Genomic DNA, 20,996 nt, shown 5'->3' on the forward strand with positions numbered 1-20,996 from the left:
GGTCCCAGTCCATCACTGAGGAAAGGAAGTCAGGGCAGGAGCTCAAGGCAAGGACTTAAGCAGACCAAAGGAAGGACACTTGCTAGTTAACTCTCTGGCTTGCCATTTCTGGCTCAGGCTTAATCATTTCTCATCTGTTCTAGAACCACTACCCAAGGTGGACTGGGCACGCTACATCAATTAACAGTAAAAGTATCACTCATAGATACATCCACAGGTCAATATGAGGTAAGCAACTCCTCAATTAAGGTTCCCTTCTTAGATGACTCTAGACTGTGTCATCAAAGGTAGCTAAGACAGTGACTATATTTTTAAAAATCATATTGAAATGTCTTCTGCCTTTTGCTGAGACACTCTAAAAATGTACTCCAATCTGAGCCATTTAATGATTTGGTGAGTTAACTACTGAGGAGTAGAGGCAGAAAGGACAACACAAGATTTCAGTATCATGGCTGCTTCTGTCTGTTGACACCTGCAGCAGGCAGTTTAAGCCAGAGGACAAAGGCATGTCAAAAACCATAAAACACATTCAGCACTAAATAGCAGTCAGTCTGCTGACTACATAGAAATGTTGCCAGTTAAATAATCCTCCTCCAGGATGGGGAGGAGGGCTGTGAACTGCTACCTTCATGACATGGCCACTGTACTCAGGAACTCACAGCAACTGTGATTACCTGTACAGGAAGGGGCCCCATCCACATTCCATCCTAGGTGGGGAGGGGCTTCTGAGAGGCCCCATCCTCCTTGAAAAGCTATTGGCACTTAATGGTTGCTGGGGAAAGGGGAGCCATTTTCTTTAGAGGTGTAGCCACTGCTAAGTTGCCTGTGTTCTTGCAAGCAATGCTAATTAATCTCAGTGATGCCCTAAAAAAGTAAAGAAACACAAAAGCAGGAATGGAGAGGTTGGGGAGGAGATGAGAGAGAGCAACGAGAGATGAAAGTGAAAATACATTATATACATATATGCAATTGTCATTTAAAAATTCTCCCTTCTAGGACTTTGCAAACGTGTGCCCCATGGAGGGATAACTGCCTTATTCTAGAGATAGGAGAGAAGCCCTAGTCCCTACTTCACAGGACTTGTCAGATCTACATGACCCCAACTGGATGGCATTCCCCTACATATGGTATTGTGGTGGGGGGTTGGGAGGGGAGGGTGTTTAGAGTGCATGTGAGAGGGCAGAGAGGGCAAAAGGGAGGGAAGGAGGGAGGGAGGGCTAGAGGGAAGGGAGGGAGGGAGGGAGAGGGAACTGGGATCGACATGTAAAATAATAAATTAAAAAAAAAAAAAAAAACAAAACTCTTTGACTCCAAAATTTAAGTTGAAGAACAAGTTACTGGGGGAAAAGGATTTCTATTTTTGTTTCCACAGAAAATGAAAAGATGTGGATTCCTTCCAGACTAATGTGGTTTGATCACGCCAGACCGCCTGAAACAGAGTACAAGCTGATCCTACATTCCAAACAGCTGGACAAAACAGCCCTACAGACTACAGCTAGGATATCTGAATCTTCTTCGAATCCCCCAAGACAGCGCCCCTTACCAGCAGGAAGTAGTTTGGAAAGAACGACGCCCAAATTCCCAAATATTGTGTATAAATGTTTGTTTTCATTTTATTGGACTTTGTTATATAAAATTAAATAAAAAAATTCTCCCTTCTAGATCACTAATACTAAGAAAAGAAAATAAGCTTTATTATGTTCCATACTGGGAAATTTGGTTTAGAGTGAACAGTACCAGGTTTGTACTGTAAATGGCTATTTACTTATCTTACCACAAGACAAGACCTGCATTCCACACCTAACTATAATGACTACCATGGTCTGCGTGTTGGTCACAAGGTTTTATGGTCCCCCTCCTTCACTGTTTTCTCCTGCACCTACATCTAAGACTCAGAAAAAAATGTGTGTTGGGGGGGGCAAACTGTCATGAATTCTAACAAAGAAAATTGAGACCCTGTCTTTCTTGAGATTATGAAACATAGTAACAGACCCAGTGGTAACTTATGTTCCTTTTGCTAAGTGGCCTAACTTTTACAGATGTTGTAGAATATATTTTTCTGGCACCAGTGCTATGCTACATAGCTTGGCATCCTCGTCATTACTCAAGGCCACAGTGCCCAAGCTTTTGATTCCTTCTTATCATCTAGGGTGGCTTCATGATCCCGAGTATAACATTTTAAGCCACAAAGCCGTTTTTCAATGGACTTACAGAGAAAAGCCTTTGCCAAAGTAAATATTTTTAAAACAGTGATTCTCCTATTAGAAGTTTCCATGCACATTAAACAAGAGTTCTCAGTGTGCATAGTCCACGCCCATCTCTAGGACTTGCTCAAGGTGGATTACAGAGTTGCATGTGTGGTTCCATGGAGGATGGTTTGTGGAGGTGTTTAAGCCCCCAGAGAAGTTAAAAGGAGGGCAGGAAGGGGAGACAAGGAGAGGTAGTGGAGGAGAAGGAAGAGATGGGAAGGAGAAGGAAGAGCTAAAATGTCAGCATATAGAAGCACAGCATGAAAAGACAGTGAGAGCCCAAAAATTATCCCAGACTGGACATAAGGATCAGAGCAATGTTCTGGTGGGTAAAGGCTATTGCCTCACAAACCTGACTTTGAACCTTGGAACCCATGGGAAGGTAGAAGGAGAGAACTGATTCCTGAAAGTTGCCCTCTGTCCTCCACATTTGAGATGTCACTTGTTTTCCACCAGCAATAATTAATGAATACATTATTTTAAGAATCTGAAAGTATTTAACAATCATTTTTAAAAGACTATTAACTAGTTGCCAGCAGCTTGGATTTTAAGATGTGCAATAGCGTATGTATGGTATCTGAAGCTCATGTTTGCACTATTCTGCAGCAGGCCTTGTCAATCACTTGTCAATCAGCGATGCCCAGCCACAGTGCATACCACCTTCTACTCTGCCTCACTCAAACAGTGGGGCTCAGAAAGTAGAAGGTGACCAAGAAGAAAGCTTAAGGGCAGGAGCTGGGATGGAAGGAGGAGGAAGAGAGGAAGGAGAGAGGACAGAGAAAAAGAAAAAGTCTCGCTGTGACTTATCAGATACAACTGGCATGCAGCTACCCCGACCTCATGTGCTAGTTGAAGGAAGACAGACATAACATTACTAGTATTTTATTCTATGATGAAAACTGACTTCATAGAAAACAAATACAAAGTTGGTGATGTGAACGTGGTGTTACAATTCGGAACATGAGTGACTTTTGAGGGAAACAAAAATCCAACAACACAAATAAACACCTTTGTGAAAAAGGGAAAGTCCTGTGGCATCCCCAGGTGCTGTGGAGACAACATTCCAGAACTAACTATGATTGGCATTGATGTCTGGGTACCAAAAGGAAGGGTGGGCTCTCCATGAATGCTGGAAGCTTACAAGACACTTTTGATTTAAAACAACAAAACAAAACAAAAATACCAAGAATTAACACAGGCTTATTACTTAAAATTGGACTTTGGGATATCTGTGTATTTATAATCCTGCTTGAATACCCCTGGCCACTAATTTACTTGGCCCTAAAAGGTTATAATTTACAAAAACTCTAAAAGTGATAAGGAAATGTTTTAAACTGGACACCATGTCTCTGGAGAGATTATAGGCCCAGAGACTGGCTGGGGCTGGAATTCTTTGCAGGGACTTAACTTCCTCACAGCTGCAGTTTTGTTATTGAAAATAACTAGAGCACCAACCTCTGCATACCCATTCCTCCACCCAGTCAGGGAGCAGGCTGCTGGGGCTTAAAACCCACCAGCACTAACTGAAACAAAACCAACAATGTGACCCTCTGCTTCAGCAAAGGGCACTGTGTAGTTAATCTTTTCTCTCCATGTTCAGAGTATGAACACTCCCCCACAGAGAAGCCTTATTTTGATTTGCTCCCAGGGTGCTTAGAAATTTTCCCCCATCCAGGCTTACCATTGAAATTGTTTCTTGTGTTAAAATCCAATTTATTTCCCCTGAATGGCAAAGGCGAGAAAAGGGTCTGGAGCCAAAGAAAGAACTTTATCTTAAGCTCGGGACATTTCCACAGCTGAGAAAGGAAAGAATACGCTTGCATTCCTTTCTCTCCTATAACCTCACCTTCATCTTGCAAGCCCCATCAGGCAGCATGGGATGCCTTTCCTACTCTATTTATCAATGTGTCTTGTATACAGATTGATTCATCAACCCACAGCTATCAAGGTAACACTCTAGGACATCTGCTCTCTCTTGGGCACAATTAGGTGATATGCATAACTGTGCTTGAACAGACCAGACCACTAGAGAACACTTCCTAAATACACAGCACAGATAGACATTTGTGTGCATGTGTAATATACCTGTAGAACAGTGGTTCTTATCCTGTGGGACATGACCCTTTTGGGGATTGCATATCAGATATTTATATTACAATTCATAACAGTAGCAAAATTACAGCTATGAAGTAGCAACAAAATTAATTTGATGGTTCAGGGTCACCACATAAGGAAATGTATTAAAGGGTCACAGTATGAGGAAGGTTGAGGACAAATGCTGTGGGGAAGTTTAAGCCTATCTATCTATCTATCTGTCTGTCTGTCTGTCTGTCTGTCTGTCCATTCATCCATCCATCTATTTATTTATTTATTCATTTTAGGGAGACAGAGTCTCACTATGTAGCTCTGGCTGTCCTGGAACTTACTCTGTAGACCAGGCTGGCCTTGAACTCACAGAGTCCTGCCTCTGCCTCCCGAGTGCTGGGATTAAAGATGTGGATTACCACATCTAAACCCATTTAGTTTTTCAAAGCAATGAAGTCCCCTAAAAATCCATAAAGTCTATAAATATCTCCACAAAACTCTATAGCATGAACCCCACCCCCACTTTAACTGTATACTACAGGTCTGGGAATGTGGATCGGGGACAGTGTGTTTGCTTAACATGTGCAAGACTCTCTACTCAATACCAGAAGTGCAAATAAATAGTGTGCACCTCACTTTTAAGATACTTTATTCCCCCATGCCCATCTAAGTCTCCCCAGACTTTAGCAATCACTATAGAACTTTCTATTGCTATGGATTTGCCTATAAAAGACATTTCATAAAAGTGTAACTATACAGCATGTGACCTCTTGTACCTGGCTTCTTTCGGTTAGCCCAGTACTTACATGGTTTCACCCATACTTAGCACATAACATTTAATTTCTCATTATCATTTATCAGTACTTCCTCATCATTATGATGAACAGAAAGATACAGAGCAGGAGACCCAATGTACATTTCTGGACTTCTTGTGTGCACAAACATGCTCATAAAATTTATACATTGATCAGCTATTGGACATTGTACAGTTTTCTCACCTTGACTATTTTAACTATGAGTACACATGTGCAAATTTTTGTACAGATGCATTTTCTATACTAAGGAAAATTTCTGGCTTATACAGAACTCTGTCTAACCTCTGAGGAAGTACTGACCTGACCTGTTTTCAAATAACACTGTGCCAATTTGCTTTCCCAACTGCAATGCATGAGGGTTTGGGTTCCACTATTTATACATCATTGTCAATACCTGATCACTATTTTAGCTATCCTACAAGGTGTGAACTTGTATCTTATTGTAGTTTTCCCCAATGGCTAATGACATTGAGCATCTTTCATGTATTTATTAGTCATCTCTGTATCTTCTTTGAAATCAAATGTCCATTTAGATTTTTTTGTCTTAAAAATGAGCTATTTTTGATTATTACTGAGTTATATGAATTTTATACATATTCTAGATACTAATCTCTCATATATATACATATATACATATGATATATATATCATATATATATATATATATATATATATATATGATGAGCAAACATTTTTCTCTCACTTTTTTTCTTCTCTCCTCCACTTAAGAATGTACTAGAAAGAACTACATCAGTGAAAGGTGGTACCTTGCTTTGTTTCCTTCCTCATCATCAAACATTATGGAAAATGGTTATGGTATAGGCTGTAAGAAGTACTATGAGCTAGTGGACCAGTAGGATTAACACAGTATAAATGTCCATCTTAGCAGAAGCCATCTATGAATTCAATGCAGTCCCCATAAAAATTGAAAAAAAAATAGTCAATTTAATATAGAAAAACAATCTCCCACCCCCCCCAGAATATCTAAAATAATCTTATGCCATGAAAGAACTTCTGGAGGCATCACCATTCCTGATTTCAAGCTCTACTAAGGAACTATAATAATAAAAACAGCATAGTGCTACCATAAAAATAGACAGATGGATCAATTGGAATTGAGTCAAAGATCCAGACATTAATCCACATACTCATGAACACTCAATTTTTTGACAAAGAAGCTAAAATTATAAAATGGAAAAACAAAAGCATCTTCAACAAATGGTGCCGGCATAACTGGATATCAACATGTAGAAGAATGCAAATTGATCTATGTCTATCTCCATGCACACAACTCAAGTCCAAGTGGATAAATCATCTCAACATAAATCCAGATACACTGGGAGGAAAGGAGCTGAGAATATATGTAGACAGTCCTTGTGAAATTCCTCAGTTAGCATTGAAATTATAAAAATAAATAATAAGAGTACAGAGATGCATACACTATTTATTACCCATGTACTCCGTGCACAGGTATTTTCATGTGAACATTGATTCAGGCAATTCAATGAGAAGTGGTTTACCTCAGAAGAGCATTTGTGAAGACATTTGTGTGAAGAAAGAACTTCTGTAAGCACACTACATGAACATCCATGGATAGATACCATGGCAGTTCATTTGATTAGAATCGGAGGTGTGAGTGTGAGGAGTTTTCTAGATTAAGTTAGTTACAGTGGGAAGTTCTTTTCTAGTGTGAGCAGCACTGTTTCCAGACTGAATAAAAAGGACAAAAGGTACAGCAGCATTCATCCTGCTCTGCTTCCTGCCTGAATTCATCTGCTTCCTGATTGAATTCAATGTGCCCAGCCTCCAAAGCATCTGCTGCCCTGACTTTCTGCCATGACCTAGTATACCTTCCAGCTGTAAACCTGAATAACCCTCCTCCCTTTAGCCGCTTTGTCAAATAAGGGTCAGAATGACAAGGAGAATAATGGATAGATGTTGCCACCTCATCTTCATAGCTATTTCTATCAACTCCTGATGTTTTCTCGAAACAGTCACAGAAGAGAAGGAAAACACTTACGCGCTGGCTTTAATTGTCCAAGGATGGAGTTATCTCCTCTGCACATGGTTCTGAAAACATGGAAAGGCATAGTTACGGAGGTTCCAACAACCAAGGCTAACAGCAATATCTGTGGATGTTACCCTAGCCCAAGTGAAAATGGGACAAGTACTTCCATGAGAAAATGCTTTGCCCATTTTCAAAAGTTAAAACTGCAATAGGATTTTTCTGTAATCTTACTGAAAAAAGTTATTTTGATGAGAATCTTTGGAAAATCTATAAAACTGATGTCACATTTCAGAAAGAGAGATGGTCTATGAGTGAACTTTCCCTTAGAAAATTTTGTGACAGCAAAGATAAGATTTAGGAGTCTTCACAGATAAGAGCATTTATAAAATCATCTTGCTTTCTGGGGTGAAAAGGACAAACTCTCATCAGAGCATCAATAAGTAAGCAGACTATTATAAGGTCTAAATTTATTATAAAGTCTGAACTATCATAAAAATAGCCCTCACATTGGGCTGTTTCCATCAAGTCATCAAAAGCCTGTAAATGAAAGAGGGAGACATTTCCTTCTGTGATACAGTTTTGGAAAGATGTCCAAGCTTCCACACGGCACCTCTCATGTATACTCCTGTAAACAACACTAACAGAACTCACTGGTTCATAAAGACAGAGAAGGGAAAGAAAACATGAGAGATTAGTAGAGAAGAGGTAGGGGATGGCCTAAGTGAGAGGGGACAAAAGAGAATAAAGGAGTGGATATGATTAAAACTGTATGCATGTAAGAAAAAAATTATAATAAAAACATTATAATCAGTATATGCTAATAAGAAATTTAAAACTTAAAATAAAAATTATTTGAGCTTGATGACAATAAAAAGAAAAAAATAAAATTCTGTGTTCTATCTGCCTATTGTATGAATGTAATTAAAAATATAGCCATGCATGGAAAAGCTGATATTACTAAAATCTACACCAGCAAATAGAGATGTTTTTGCATGACAAAAGGTTTGGGTTGCTGAACAACAAACAGTCAAATATGCATTTCATTCAGCTGGTTTAAAAATCAAAGAAACAGTCATAGGAAATACTCACAACTGACATTATTCCAAAAGTAGTATTTGAATTGCCAAGAAAGCAGAGAACAATTAAACATCATGACATGTGCTCAGAAGAAAAAAATCTTGGTTATGTATTAAGTCAGATAACATTAGATATGGATCCATCTTTAGTACAAGTACATAGAAAAAATATTTGACACTGCTTCAGCACCAATATTTACTTCAAACCCTGGCAGATATACAGACACAAGTTACAAGAGTCAGTGGAAAAAAGAAACCACCTGCTGGGCATGGCGGTTCATGCCTTTAATCCCATGCAAGAAGACCTGTTCCACATGCTGGGCATGGTGGTGCATGCCTTTAATCCCATGCATGAAGACCTGTTCCGTGCATGCTTTAATCCCATGCATGAAGACCAGGGTTCATTCTTAGCACTGCAAACTAGGCATAGTGGCACACATTTATATCACAGTACTTGGAAGATAAAGGGAAAAAGATCAGACATTCAGAGCCATCCTCAGCTACAGGGAGTTCAAGTCCAGTCTGGGTCATATGGGGCTTAGTATCAAACACTGCCACAATCCCACCCAATGGTGCTCTCAAACCATGTTATCAGAAGCAGCTGGGTTCCTCTGAAGCTAAGCATGAGGCATGTAACCCTCCTCACCCGTGTGACCAAGGCCCTGAGCCCTTCTCTGCTTGGTCCTCTATAAAGTCGTCTTCTCCACTCCCACCCTAAAAAAGGATGACTGGAAAAGTGTGAAACTTATAAAGAAATATTATGGTTGTCATCTCTGCTCTGTCTAACTGATGCCACCCAAATTATGTCATGTTAGCACTTATTTTCTTGCTTTAGTTTTCCTTACTTACTGAAAAGAATGAAGGTATTAGTAGTATAAAGATAATTTTCATTAATATTGTGTATTAAAAATAAAATAAAATAGGCACTAGTTGGGTATTCAGGAGGCAGAGGTAGGGGACACACTGAAGTTCAAAGCCAGCCCTTGTCCACATAGCAAGTTCCAGGCAGCCATAGCTACATAGTGAGACCCAGAAGAGTAGAGGAGAGAGAATGTGGGGGAGAAGGAGAGAGAGATGGAAAGTGAGAGGAGAGAGGGAGAGGTACAGTCAGAGCAGAGAGAGCTTCATCATGTATTACTGTGACATTTGAATTTTATCACTTAGTGAAGACTAAGGTTTAGATCATGTGTAGTTGAAATGCACCTGTAGTTGAAGTGCATTATTGCCTGTAGAGCGTTCCCTCCGCCTGTGGAGATATCGCCTTCGAATCCCGGCAGCAGTGGTATCACGATGTACACCCGGTATCTCTGGCCTTCCCTGCAAAAGCACGTGCACAGAAATTCACAAATGGAAAAAAAAAAAAAAAAAAGGTACCAGTTACATCACCAGTCAAGCAGGTCACGAGGCTTTGTAGACAACATGAATGCTTCCACACAAACAACCACCTATGCTTAGCTTGGATGGCTCTTGGACCCCAGCTATCACTGTGGAGTGCTATGCTGAGTGATAAACTCAATTTGGCAGTAAAATGGAATTGTATCTACTTTCTCTTCTACACTTGGCAGGACAGAATGTGATTTGAAATAAGTCTTGCTGGATCTCTCAGAAGAGGGTATAGGAAATGGCTTACACAAAGTTTAGGGAAAGTTGCTATCACAATGATATAATTTTAAATCAGATTCTATTCTAAATATATGAATCCCTATGTGTATATATAGATAGACATATAATATAACAAGTTACAGCCACAGGGATTCAGCCCACAGCTTGGCAAGTTGTGGGCATTCCATTTGTAACCGGGTGCTTCCCAGAGCCCATGTCTTAGATGCAAACACACAGGAGTCAGTATATCTTCCAAACAGAATAGTCATTGTTTAGGAACTCTAAAGGTCCAGCCACAGTATGTTACCAGGGATTCTTCAAGAATTCTGAGTGACTAGTGACAATTTTTATTTTATTTTTTAAACATTTACATGTGTATTCATGCATGTGTGTGTTCATGCACACATGTGTGCACGAGCGCAGTCAGAGAACAACTTTTAAGAGTCAGTTCTCTTTCTACCTTGCGAGTCCTGGGGATCAAACTCAGTATCAGTCTTGGCAGCAAGGACATTCACTGGCTGGGTCACCTCAGTGATCCTTATTTTATTTAAAAATAATTATTGTGTGCATGCAGCATGAGCACACATAAGCTACAGTCAACATATGGAGGTTATAGATTAACCTTATGCAATTGGTTCTCTTATCCCTCTTTCCAAGGATTGAACTCAGATCTCCAGGTTTGGTGGCAAGCTCCTTTACCCACTGAGTCAGCCCCAACCAGTACTCATTTTTAAATCCCCAGCACATATAACACAGTATCTTCAGGCCAACTTTTAAAGGAAACTGAAGCTCCTTAACGATAGATATAACAACAGAAGAAAATGATGTATACTCAGAAACCCATAATATTATGCTAATAAGCATTTCTAGTCGTTTGACTCTGAGGCAGGATATTGTCATCTCCAAAGATCATGCCGGAGAATGGTACAATAGAGTCAGGGAAACCCTCTCATAATGCTTTGTCTAAGTTTAACATGTAGCGTCAGGCTGTGTGTGTAGCTGTCCTCAGCCACAGGTTGGATGGCCCAGGAGGCAGCACTTACTGTGAGAGTCCCAGACTGCTAAAGCCTCCGGAGTTGTTTGTAGAACACACATGAAGAGAAAACTTGGAAATGAGTGTGGATACCCACAGTGCACAAATAGCTCGCTTGAGGACATTTTCTTCGCTGCTGGCTAATTCTCGTAGGTCATCTTGCTTAAACCTTTTGTATTGTCAGAGCGAGCTATCTTCTTATGAACAGCGCAAGTGCCCCTTCTCATGAGATTTTTCACTACTCTGATGGCTCAGATCTGACTACTGGGCAGTGTGTGACAGAAGCGACTGTCAAGGGACAGCAGTGTGGAAACTCAGCCTGGCAGCTGGGCTGAGAAATGAGGCATTTGAAGTAAGCTGCTGCAATGTCAAGAATTACTCACTAGATGGCAACCATATCTTGGGTTGGAAAGAATACAAAGAAACTGAACAGCCTAAGCATGGGCTGGATTAGGAGAGAAGGCACAGTCTTTAAATGGTAAACAGGACGAGAGGAAAGATCAGGAAGCCCTAAGCCATTTTCCCACAGCACCATTTAAAAGCTCAGATGCATGCAAATGGAGACCTAAGGACCAGAGCCACACCATTTGGCCTCCACTGCTTTTCTAGTTAAAATCATATACCAGTGAGATCCCCCACAATCACCCCAGTGATGCCACTGTGCCCCACCCACCCCGGAGAAGCATGGCTCCTCAGCTCCTGGACCAGGATGGACTTTGCTTCTAGGTCACATTCATTAGTGAAGTTCTCTGACATGCAGTCAGAACCGGGTCACACTGTCCTCTTCTTTCCCACAGACAGTGGCCAGGAAGCTGACCCACAGGCTCTGTGCCTCACTCCATAATGACATGCTCGTGGCCTGGGCTGAGGGCTGACCTGCTCCAACAAACAGGGTGGACTGTCCACATGCATTTCTATTTTAGGCAGCATTCAGTAGAGAACCCACGTTCTCAGTGAGTACTGTTGGCTGGAGAGGACGGGGTCAGGTTGAAAGAATGTTTCAGTAGAGAATAGGTCAAGCTACTTTTTTATTTTAACTTTAATTACATTCTATTTGAATTTTCATTATGGAAAATATAATAAAATGAAAAAGTGGGCAATTTTGACCATCATAAGATATGTCTCTTCATCAGTAATTGTGTGCATAATTTTAAGTGACTACCTTCTCTATTCAAAGCTTTTTAGCATCGTAGATAGAAATGTCCCTTCCCAGAGTCCCTGGTGATCTCTAGGGACTTTCTGTCTGGATTTTGCATGTGAGTGTCCTTTGGGGGGAATCTAACTTATTTTTCTTAGAATAGTACCCTCAAGGTCCATCTTCACTATGGAGTGTGTCAGAGTTCCTTCTTTGTGGCTGGATTCTATGTTGTGTATACACTTTCATCTGCTGGTGGCTTTTGTCTTGTGGCTATTGGGAATAAAGCTGCTATCAATATTGCATTATTAGGCAGGGCATGCTGGCATACGCCTTTAATTATGGCACTCAGATGCAGGGCCATGCCTAGGAGTTCCAGGTTGGACTGGTCTACATAGTGAGTTCTAGGCAAGCTAGGACAACAGAGTAAGGCTCACTTAAAAAAAAAACAAACACCAAAACGGAAACAGTCTAGTAGTCAGGATTGGCATATCGTGTCAGTCCTTTTTGGGTATATACTCAAGAATGGAAATATTGAGTCATATGGTTATTCTATGCTTAGTACTCCCAGGAATCAAAAAAATAAATAAGACTTTCCACTGAGCAATGCAGTGCAAAATATAAGAGAATTATACAGAGAAAACAACAAAACGTCTCTCTTCTTTTGTACCCACCTCTGTTCCCTCCCTGAGGGTTCTCATACTCAATGACCTCCATGGCCCTGTAGACACAGTCCATGATCTAAACACATATATGTATTCCTCTCTTCCACACAAGGCTAGAATGTTGTGACTACTTTCCTGAATGCTATTTTTCTTTAATTCACTCAACAGAAAAAAAAAAAAACATATATATATATATATATATATATATATATATATATATATATATAATCACTCCTCAACCCTGTCACTCTTGAAGACCTGGTCTTAGTGATGCTGTCCTGTGGTCCTTGGGTTTTTTTTTTTTTTTATAATGAAAAGGTGACTTTAAAAGAGAGCCCATGGGAAGACTGAGAAGTGGCCTATGAGAATCCTATAAAGCATCCTTGCAGTCTGTACTCTGTGAGACTCTACATCCATATCATCTCACTTCTGGGCTCTCTCATTCCTGTGGAAGCCTTTGGCTGCTTTGACATGGTGGCTCTTAGCTCCCTGGATGATGAAAATATTAATATCAATAAACTAGCAGAAATGACATATTTCACTGTTGTTGATAAAGGGGAGAAAGGGCTCTGGAATTTCACCTATAAGGTTGAAGTTGCATGAAGATAAAACCCTGTGTGTCACAACGTCCAGTTTGTGGAGTTCTAGCTGTGAAGGTGCCAATCTCTCTGGAAACATGGCACCCTCAGAGCATCAGCAGCCATGGGGGGAAGAAGTCCCTAATATGCAAAATGACTTGTATTTAAAAGCAATGTGAGAGCTGATGAGCAACAAGCCGTGAGTAATGACCTGTCAAACAGACAGTTGCTTCTTCTGCTTGAGTTAAGATATAATTTTATAAAATGACATCTTCAAGGGTCTTGTTAAAATGAGTTTTTCTTTTAAAATTCATGAGCTCTTATGGCAATGTGACATAAGAGCTAAACAATGGAAATAAATGTTCAACAACAGAAAGACAACTAAGTAATGTTATAGCTGCTGGAACTGCTCAATAGCAAAATATTTCAGGTATCATGTTTAAAATGGCCCCAAGCAAAGCAATAAGAGAACACAAATATTGCGGCTAATCTGGAGCTGCCCAGGCAACTCTCTTGCATGTGCTCACTTCGTGCTTTGTGCCTGGAACTGTGAAGCAGGCATTGTTCTTAGAATGTGTACTTTCAGAATGGGGCGGGGGAGCTAGACAAAGACCCAGAGATCTGAGGCAGGAGGAATAAGAAAGAAGTGCAGGGGTTGGAGAGGTAGTTCTGGGGTGAGGAGTATGCATTACTTCTCTTGAGGAATCTGGGTTCCAGTACCCAAGTCAGATAGGAGCTCAGAGCAACTTGCAACTCCAGTTCCAGAGGCTCCTACACCCTCTTCTGGACTCTGCAGGAACTGCACTCATGTACAACTCCCTATACAGAGACACACATGCATACATAGAAGGTCTTGCAAAAAATGGAAGATCTTGCTGAGGCAGTGGTACTCGCTCCTTTAATCCCAGCACTCAGGAGGCAAAGGCAGGTGGATCTCTGTGAGTTCAAGGCAAGCCTGGTCTACAGAATGAATTCCAGGACAGCCAGGGCTACACAGAGAAGCCCTGTCTTGAAAAACAAAAAAACAAAACAAAACAAAAAACAAAAACAAAAACAAATTTCAATAAATAGTAGGTCTTTTTTTAATTAAGAATAAAAGAAGTAAGAGAGAGCTATCAAAAACTTTTCTTCCATCCTGAGCAGAATTCCAGAGGAAACACAGCAGGCTCCAGCCCACTTCCTTCGTACTTATTTTATATGATACTTTTTTAATTTGTGTGTTTGTAAGTTTTCATGTGTGTGAATATGTATTCATGTGTCTACATATGTGTATGGAAGCCAGAGGTCAAACTCAGGTGTCATTATTCTGAACCTTGTCCCCTTGTTTTTTAAGACAGGTCTCTGACTGGCTTGGAACTTGTCAATTGGGCTAGGCCAGCCAATGATCTGCAGGGATTCGGCTCTTGGGGCTGCACATTTGTGTGACCATGACCAGCCTTTTTATGTACATCATGGGTATTGCACTCAGTCTTCATGCTTTACTGACAGCTCTCTCTCCAGCCCATGGGTGTGGGCTATTGAAGATAAATATCTTAAGGCTTTCTATTGTTATAAAGCTGTTTGCACCTTTAAAAAGCAGAGAAACTGTAGGTGACAGTCTCTCTATTCCCTTCCTGTTCTCTCTCTCTCTCTCTCTCTCTCTCTCTCTCTCTCTCTCTCTCTCTCTCTGTCTCTTTCCCTTCCCCTCTTAACCTCTCCTTCCTGGGGCCTGAGCATCTTGCTTGCTCTCTCAGCGTATGGAGGGCAGTTAGGAGAAGTGGGTCAACTCACAGCTAGGTCTCAGGACCTGTAGGGAAAACCCAAGGAAGCTCAGGGCCCTTCTGCAGTGATGAGCAGTTGGGGCAGGGGGCTTGCTGATGTTAACTGGGAGACCCTGAGGATATAAACTATGCAGCAACAATGAACGCGGCCAGAAACAGGAGCAATTGCAGTTGTGACTCCTCCTGTGGACCTTTCAGAGAGGGAATTTTAGACTGTGGTGGGATCAGTCATGCTGGACTTAGATCCGAAGCCTCTTGGAAGTTCAGGGACATAACCCTTTTATTTTTGTGCTTGGCAAATCTTTTAAGATGTGATAAATCATTCTGATTGCCCCCCCCTTCTCATTTGTCCAAGACAGAATTTACTAAGATCTTCCAGTGTGCTAGAAATGTCTACATGACTTAACATTGATCTTTACCAACTTTGCAAGAGGCCGTGTAAGCTGTGCAGATCACATTACATACAAACACACACAGGAATGTTCTCATTGCTGTCTTTTGAAAATGGCAAGCTTTGAAATGTAAGAAGGTTGGGTTACCCAGTCTATCTGACTTCATTTGGTAAGACATATCCCCAAAAGAAACCCCACAAAATAATTTATTAAACCCAACTGTTCTCCACCCCATCCCAGTCAGTATATGTCAGGCGCAAACGATTGCTGCCCTCAGCTTTATGCTCCTTTTTGTACCTAGATGCTGAGATGACCGTAAAATTGTTTTGAAATAAAATAAAATAAAAGCAATAAAATTATTTCAAACAAAACTTCTCAAGTTGTTGTCATCAGTGCCGTGATGTAACCTCTTCTTTAAAAATTCCCTAGAGCTTAGAAGATAGCCCACAGGGGGAAAAAGAAAGAAAAAGAAAAAAGAAAAGCTGGCACTTGTCATACTGAAAATGTTTCTCCTTCTTTTTCTGATAACTACAGGGCTGATCTTGAGCACACTGACTCTGCTCCCAGTCTGGCATGCCTTTCCATTGCACAAAATTACAGGATATGAAAATTATAGGATAGAGATAGCCTCTAACTGAAAGAAACTATCCACCAAATAATTTAAGAAACAAAATATTTGTATAGTTTTAAGTAAAATAGCTTTCTTGTCTTTTTTGAAAGCATAACGATTAAAAATGCCCACTTCCTTAGAAACAAGGGAAGTCTGAAGATTGGTGATGAGGAGGAGAAGCTAAAGTCCTAGATAACCCATTACGAAGTTTCCAATACTAGACCAAATACCTGGCAAAGTCTACGAAAGGGAGTATCTTAGTTAGGGTTTCTACTGTGATAGAGAGACACCATGACCACAGCAACTCCTTTAATGTAAAACATTTAATTGAGGTGGCTGCTACAGTTCAGAGGTTCAGTCCATTATCATCATGGCCCAAACCATGGCAGCATGCAGGCAGACATGGTGCAGGCTATATCTTGATCACAAGACAACGGGAAGTAGACTGAGACACTGGTTGTTATCTTGAACATATATGAGACCTCAAAGTCTGCCTCTACAGTAACACACTTCCTCCAACAAGAATAGTACTACTCCCTTATGAGATTATGGGGGCTACTTATGTTCAAACTACCACAGGGAACAACTTATTTTTGCTTACAGTGTGAAAGGACACAGTCCATCATGGTGGGGAGGACATGGTGGCAGGATCTAGGGCATTGGTTGCATTGCCTCCTCAATTAGAAAGTAGAATGGACAGGAAATAGGACCAGGCTACACAACTTTAAGGCCTGGGTTGGGGGTGTACCTCATATGGCAGAATGCTTACCACCTAGCATGTATAATGCCCTGGGTTGGATGTTCATCACTGCATAAATAACGTCTGGTATCACATGACAGTAATTCCAGGACTTGAGAGGTAGAAAGAAGATCAGAAATCTAAGGTCATTCTTGGCTACACAGTGATATCCAGGTTAACCTGGACCACCACCACCACCACATTAACTCCTACACCCAGTGGTCCACTTCTTCCAGTGAGGTTCTGCCTTCTAAAGGACCCACAACCCAAAACAACATATGGGTAGGAGTCCACATGTTCAAACATATGAGCCTATGGGAGACATTTCACAGCACTTGCTGACAGGCTTTGAGCCCCGGTTCCTCCATCAATAGGCCAGTATGTGTCCCTTAGTTGTGGTGATATATTATTTATGATTTATTAAAGCTTGCCTGAAGATTCAAAAAGCAAAGTCAGCCTGGAGCCTTTAATTCTGGGACTCGGGATTAAGAAGTAGACAGATCTCTGTTAGTTCAAGGCCACCATGGCCTACACAAGAGTGAAGAGCAACAGAGATCATGCCCAGGACTTGAGGGGTGGAAAGAAGGAGATCAGGTCCTGGGCACCTGGGATCATGCATCTTTAATCCCAGCCTTAGGGAGGTATATAAGATAGGAGCAAGGTCTCAGAGCTAGCATTCATTCTCCAGCCACACTGAGGATGGGAAGGTCTCAGTCAGGATTCTCCAGACACACTGAGGAGAGGCAGCACTTTGAGGCTTGGTAAAGAGCTCCTGGATCAACTCTTTTAGCCTGAGCTAGAGATGAGAACTAGTGACAGGCTGCTTTGTTTTCCTGATTTTCAGCTTGAAGCTTGAACCCCAATATCAGTCACAGGGCCCTTTTATGTTTCGAATTATTCTTAGTCTCAGTTGCAATTTTTTCTAGGGTGAGAGGCATTACATATCCAGCCCCACAAAGTTGAAGATTGAATGAAGCAATTCATGACAAGCATCTATCAGAAAGACTCAAAAATTAAAATTAGAGTTAAAGCTTTTGTATCACCCAAGAATGACAGGGCAGACAGCAGCCTGACACAAGGCAAAACTAAGCTGAGCTGGCAGGACGGCGCTGGCAAGCACCTCTCATTTTATGACTCTAGAGGTGTGTCATTACAATGAGAAATCCAGGCAAGGTAGTCTAGTGGGCAAGGATGCTTGCCGCCAAGCCCAACAACCTGAGCTCAACACTAAGATCCACGCAGTAGAAGGAGAGAACTAACTTTCACAAGTTGTCCTTGATCTCACAAGTGTTCAGTGGCATGTATATAACTACACACACACACACACACACACACACACACACACACACAGAGTGCAATAAAAGTTTAAAAAAAAAAAAAGAAATAGAAAAGTCAATTGGACAGAGAAATCTGCTGTAGTCCTGAAAGGTTCCCCCAAGGCGGAATGCCTCAGTTGTGAGCCAGTGTTTGGAAACTAAAGTAAGAATTTTTTTTTTAATTAAAAGTAAATTAATTTTGTTTTTCAAAGCAAGTTTTATTCTATAGTATGCATATAACAACTTAAAATAGGTCCAATTAAACATTGTTTTAGTTGGAATCTTTGTTTCTAGCACAAATAAGAACTTTGGTTTAGTGACTACAGCTCTTTATACTCCTGATTTAGAGTGTGGAGTGTGTTTCCAGATGAAGATGGCCCTGGAATGCTATGATTCCACATGAACTGGTGCTTTGTCGCCTAACTGACACCATGAACACTCACATAGACGGTGTCATTGTTCTCTTTGTTGATGAAGAAACACCATTAGAAAAACACAAACCGATAGACTGGAAAGGCCACATATCTGTGGATAGCACAGCAGGAAAGGGCCCTGAGCCCCAGGCAGCTGGTCCCCAAGGATACTAGAGTTCATTATTGGTCACTGTTCATAGGAGCTTGCCAGCTATAACTCCCCACAGTTTTAAGAACTGTAGTTAAACAATATTTAAAACCTGAATATTGTTTACAGTAGTTTAATGGTACAGTTTTCAATGCCATTCAGTTTTAACAGACAACTGCCATTGTCACTGTATATCAAGTTTCTGGTGGTATTCATGTGAGATGCATGCACTCTCTCATTCTCCTAGTTTTCTACCAAGGCAGGGAAATTTTGTGCATCAAAATAGGCAGACCCAAGATGGTCCCCAGACATCATTCATTCATGACACATAGTGCCTTAAAATGTTTCTATCTAGATTGGTTATTATTATTCTATCCCTTTGGTTACTCAGCCATGGTGACTGAGATGATTTGAGATAGAGAGTCATGACTTATCATGCCTGCCCAGACACACTTGAATTGTCAAAGGCATGTTATAAGTGGGCTGGGAGCTGGTTTCAACTCTGAGATGGATTCAGGAATTACAGTAGACATGTTGTTTTCTGCAGCAATTCCCTGGCTTCTCTTTGGTTATTGTGGAATGAACATTGGCTTGAGACTCTAGGTCACGGGCCATAGCAGAGAGACCTGGCAGAATCCCATTTCTGTGGAGAATGATGGTTGTGTAAAAGGAAGTAAATGGCTCTGAGGAACTGGGACTAGGCTCTATTCCGACACTGGCAGAAAAACAAGACAGCCTAGTAGAAAGAGCTGGCACCTTGGGGATGCATATCTACCTGAGGTGGGAAGGCCCTGGCTAAGGGCCCATAGTCTTTGGCCAGACCTGGCAGTCTGCTGCCACTTCCCTGCACCTGCTTTGTGCTCTCATATAGTACTTCTCTGGCCACTGAGCTAGACTTGTTGCTAAGAATGTGCTTTGGCAAGGGACATCGATGAATGAAGAGGAAAGGCCCAGGCCACAGCTGAGAAAAACAGTTCGCACCTCTCAGGCAGTCTACAAATGGGGCTTTGTCTTGTTCCTTGACCTTGCCTAAGGAAACTAGCCCACAGCCTTCAAGTTAAGTGAAATCAAGAGGTCCAGTCTGTGGCAGACACTGCCTCCACACTCCTATGAATCAGAATCAGCTGTCACGGGGCTGCTGGGAAACATGTAATCAGAAAAATATCATAAATTCCTTTCTGCTCTAAAATGCTAGAATGTAGCAATATTCCAACTTTTTTAGTGCGAATTAAAATGGTAGAGAAAATGTTCTTGGGTTGCAGTGACAGCTCAGTCAGTGAGGTATTCGTTCTGCAGGCATGGTGACCTGGCCCAGAATTCACATTTCAAAAGCTAGGTGTGATAGTGCATGATTTTAATCGTGTTGCCAGGAGGTGGACACAGAAGCATCTTTGAGGCTGACTGGCCGCTTAGCCTTCCCTACTTTGTGAATTTTAGGCTAGTGAGCGACTGTCTCAAAAAGAGAAAGAGAGAAAGAATGAATGAAAGAAAGATAGGTAGATAGATAGGTGATAGGTAGACAGATAAATGAAAAGATCGGAAGTTGACCTATTTGTTTTTGAGACAGTCTCTGCACAACCTGGCTATCCTGGAACTATGTAGACCATTCTGGCCTTGAACTCAGATCTGACAGCAATACTTCACATTCTCAAGCATTTCTGACTTCACTTTTGTACATTTTAATCAATTATTCAATCTTCTTGTCTAGTGATAGCCTGTAGCTCCTAAGGAATGCAAGTGTGGAAGCTGAGACTATCCTCTGGCCTACACACAAACACACATACACACACACACACACACACACACACACACACACACACTCACTCACCCTTACCCTCACCTTCACATGTATATACATACACACAGAAAAAAAATATCCTCTCAGGCTCCCAAACTACCCAACCCAGTCTTGCAGGGAACTACCAGGAGAGATGGAAGTTCTAGTTCACTCAATTACATTTATTTGTTAATCATAGTTCCAAAATTCACAATCCACCATTCACTGCAATGAGCTCATTAGCTAACTTGATATTTTTCTGTGATTTATTTCAACTTCATAAAGCCACATTTTTTCCCCTCTTGCTAAATGTACTTTCTAAATAAAGCAGTTACCTGCGCATCAATGAGATGTCAAAACTGACAGGAAAATAATGCATTTTTTCAAATTCCCCCAATTTCTCCAGAGACTAGGGAGACCAGGAACGTGAGAAATCTCTGTGTTCATGTATATGTCCAACCATAAGCAAGCTTGCTTATAAATCCTTCCATCTAGGAAACTGCAATTGAGCCAATGTGAGGCAAACTGCAGTTTTACAGGCGCCTGAGGCTGATTCTAATGAGCAGTGCAGTGTGAGGACTGCTGAGCTGTGGAC

General features: G+C 41.1%; 1 protein-coding gene across 4 annotated transcripts in view; it reads right to left on the reverse strand.

Moving 5' to 3' along the window:
* The window catches only part of Pld1 (phospholipase D1), a 184,079-nt gene that overhangs the window by 20,253 nt on the left and 142,830 nt on the right, over nucleotides 1–20,996 (reverse strand). For all 4 annotated transcript variants that reach the window (XM_051185893.1, XM_051185895.1, XM_051185894.1 and 1 more), the window contains 2 exons: nucleotides 9,437–9,550; nucleotides 7,170–7,219 (listed from right to left, as the gene is read on the reverse strand). In XM_051185893.1, coding sequence (XP_051041850.1) covers nucleotides 7,170–7,219; nucleotides 9,437–9,550 — 164 coding nt within the window. The remainder of the gene's footprint in view (nucleotides 1–7,169; nucleotides 7,220–9,436; nucleotides 9,551–20,996) is intronic.

The sequence above is a fragment of the Phodopus roborovskii genome, unplaced genomic scaffold, assembly GCF_943737965.1.
Source record: "Phodopus roborovskii unplaced genomic scaffold, PHOROB, whole genome shotgun sequence".
Taxonomy (NCBI): Eukaryota; Metazoa; Chordata; class Mammalia; order Rodentia; family Cricetidae; genus Phodopus; species Phodopus roborovskii.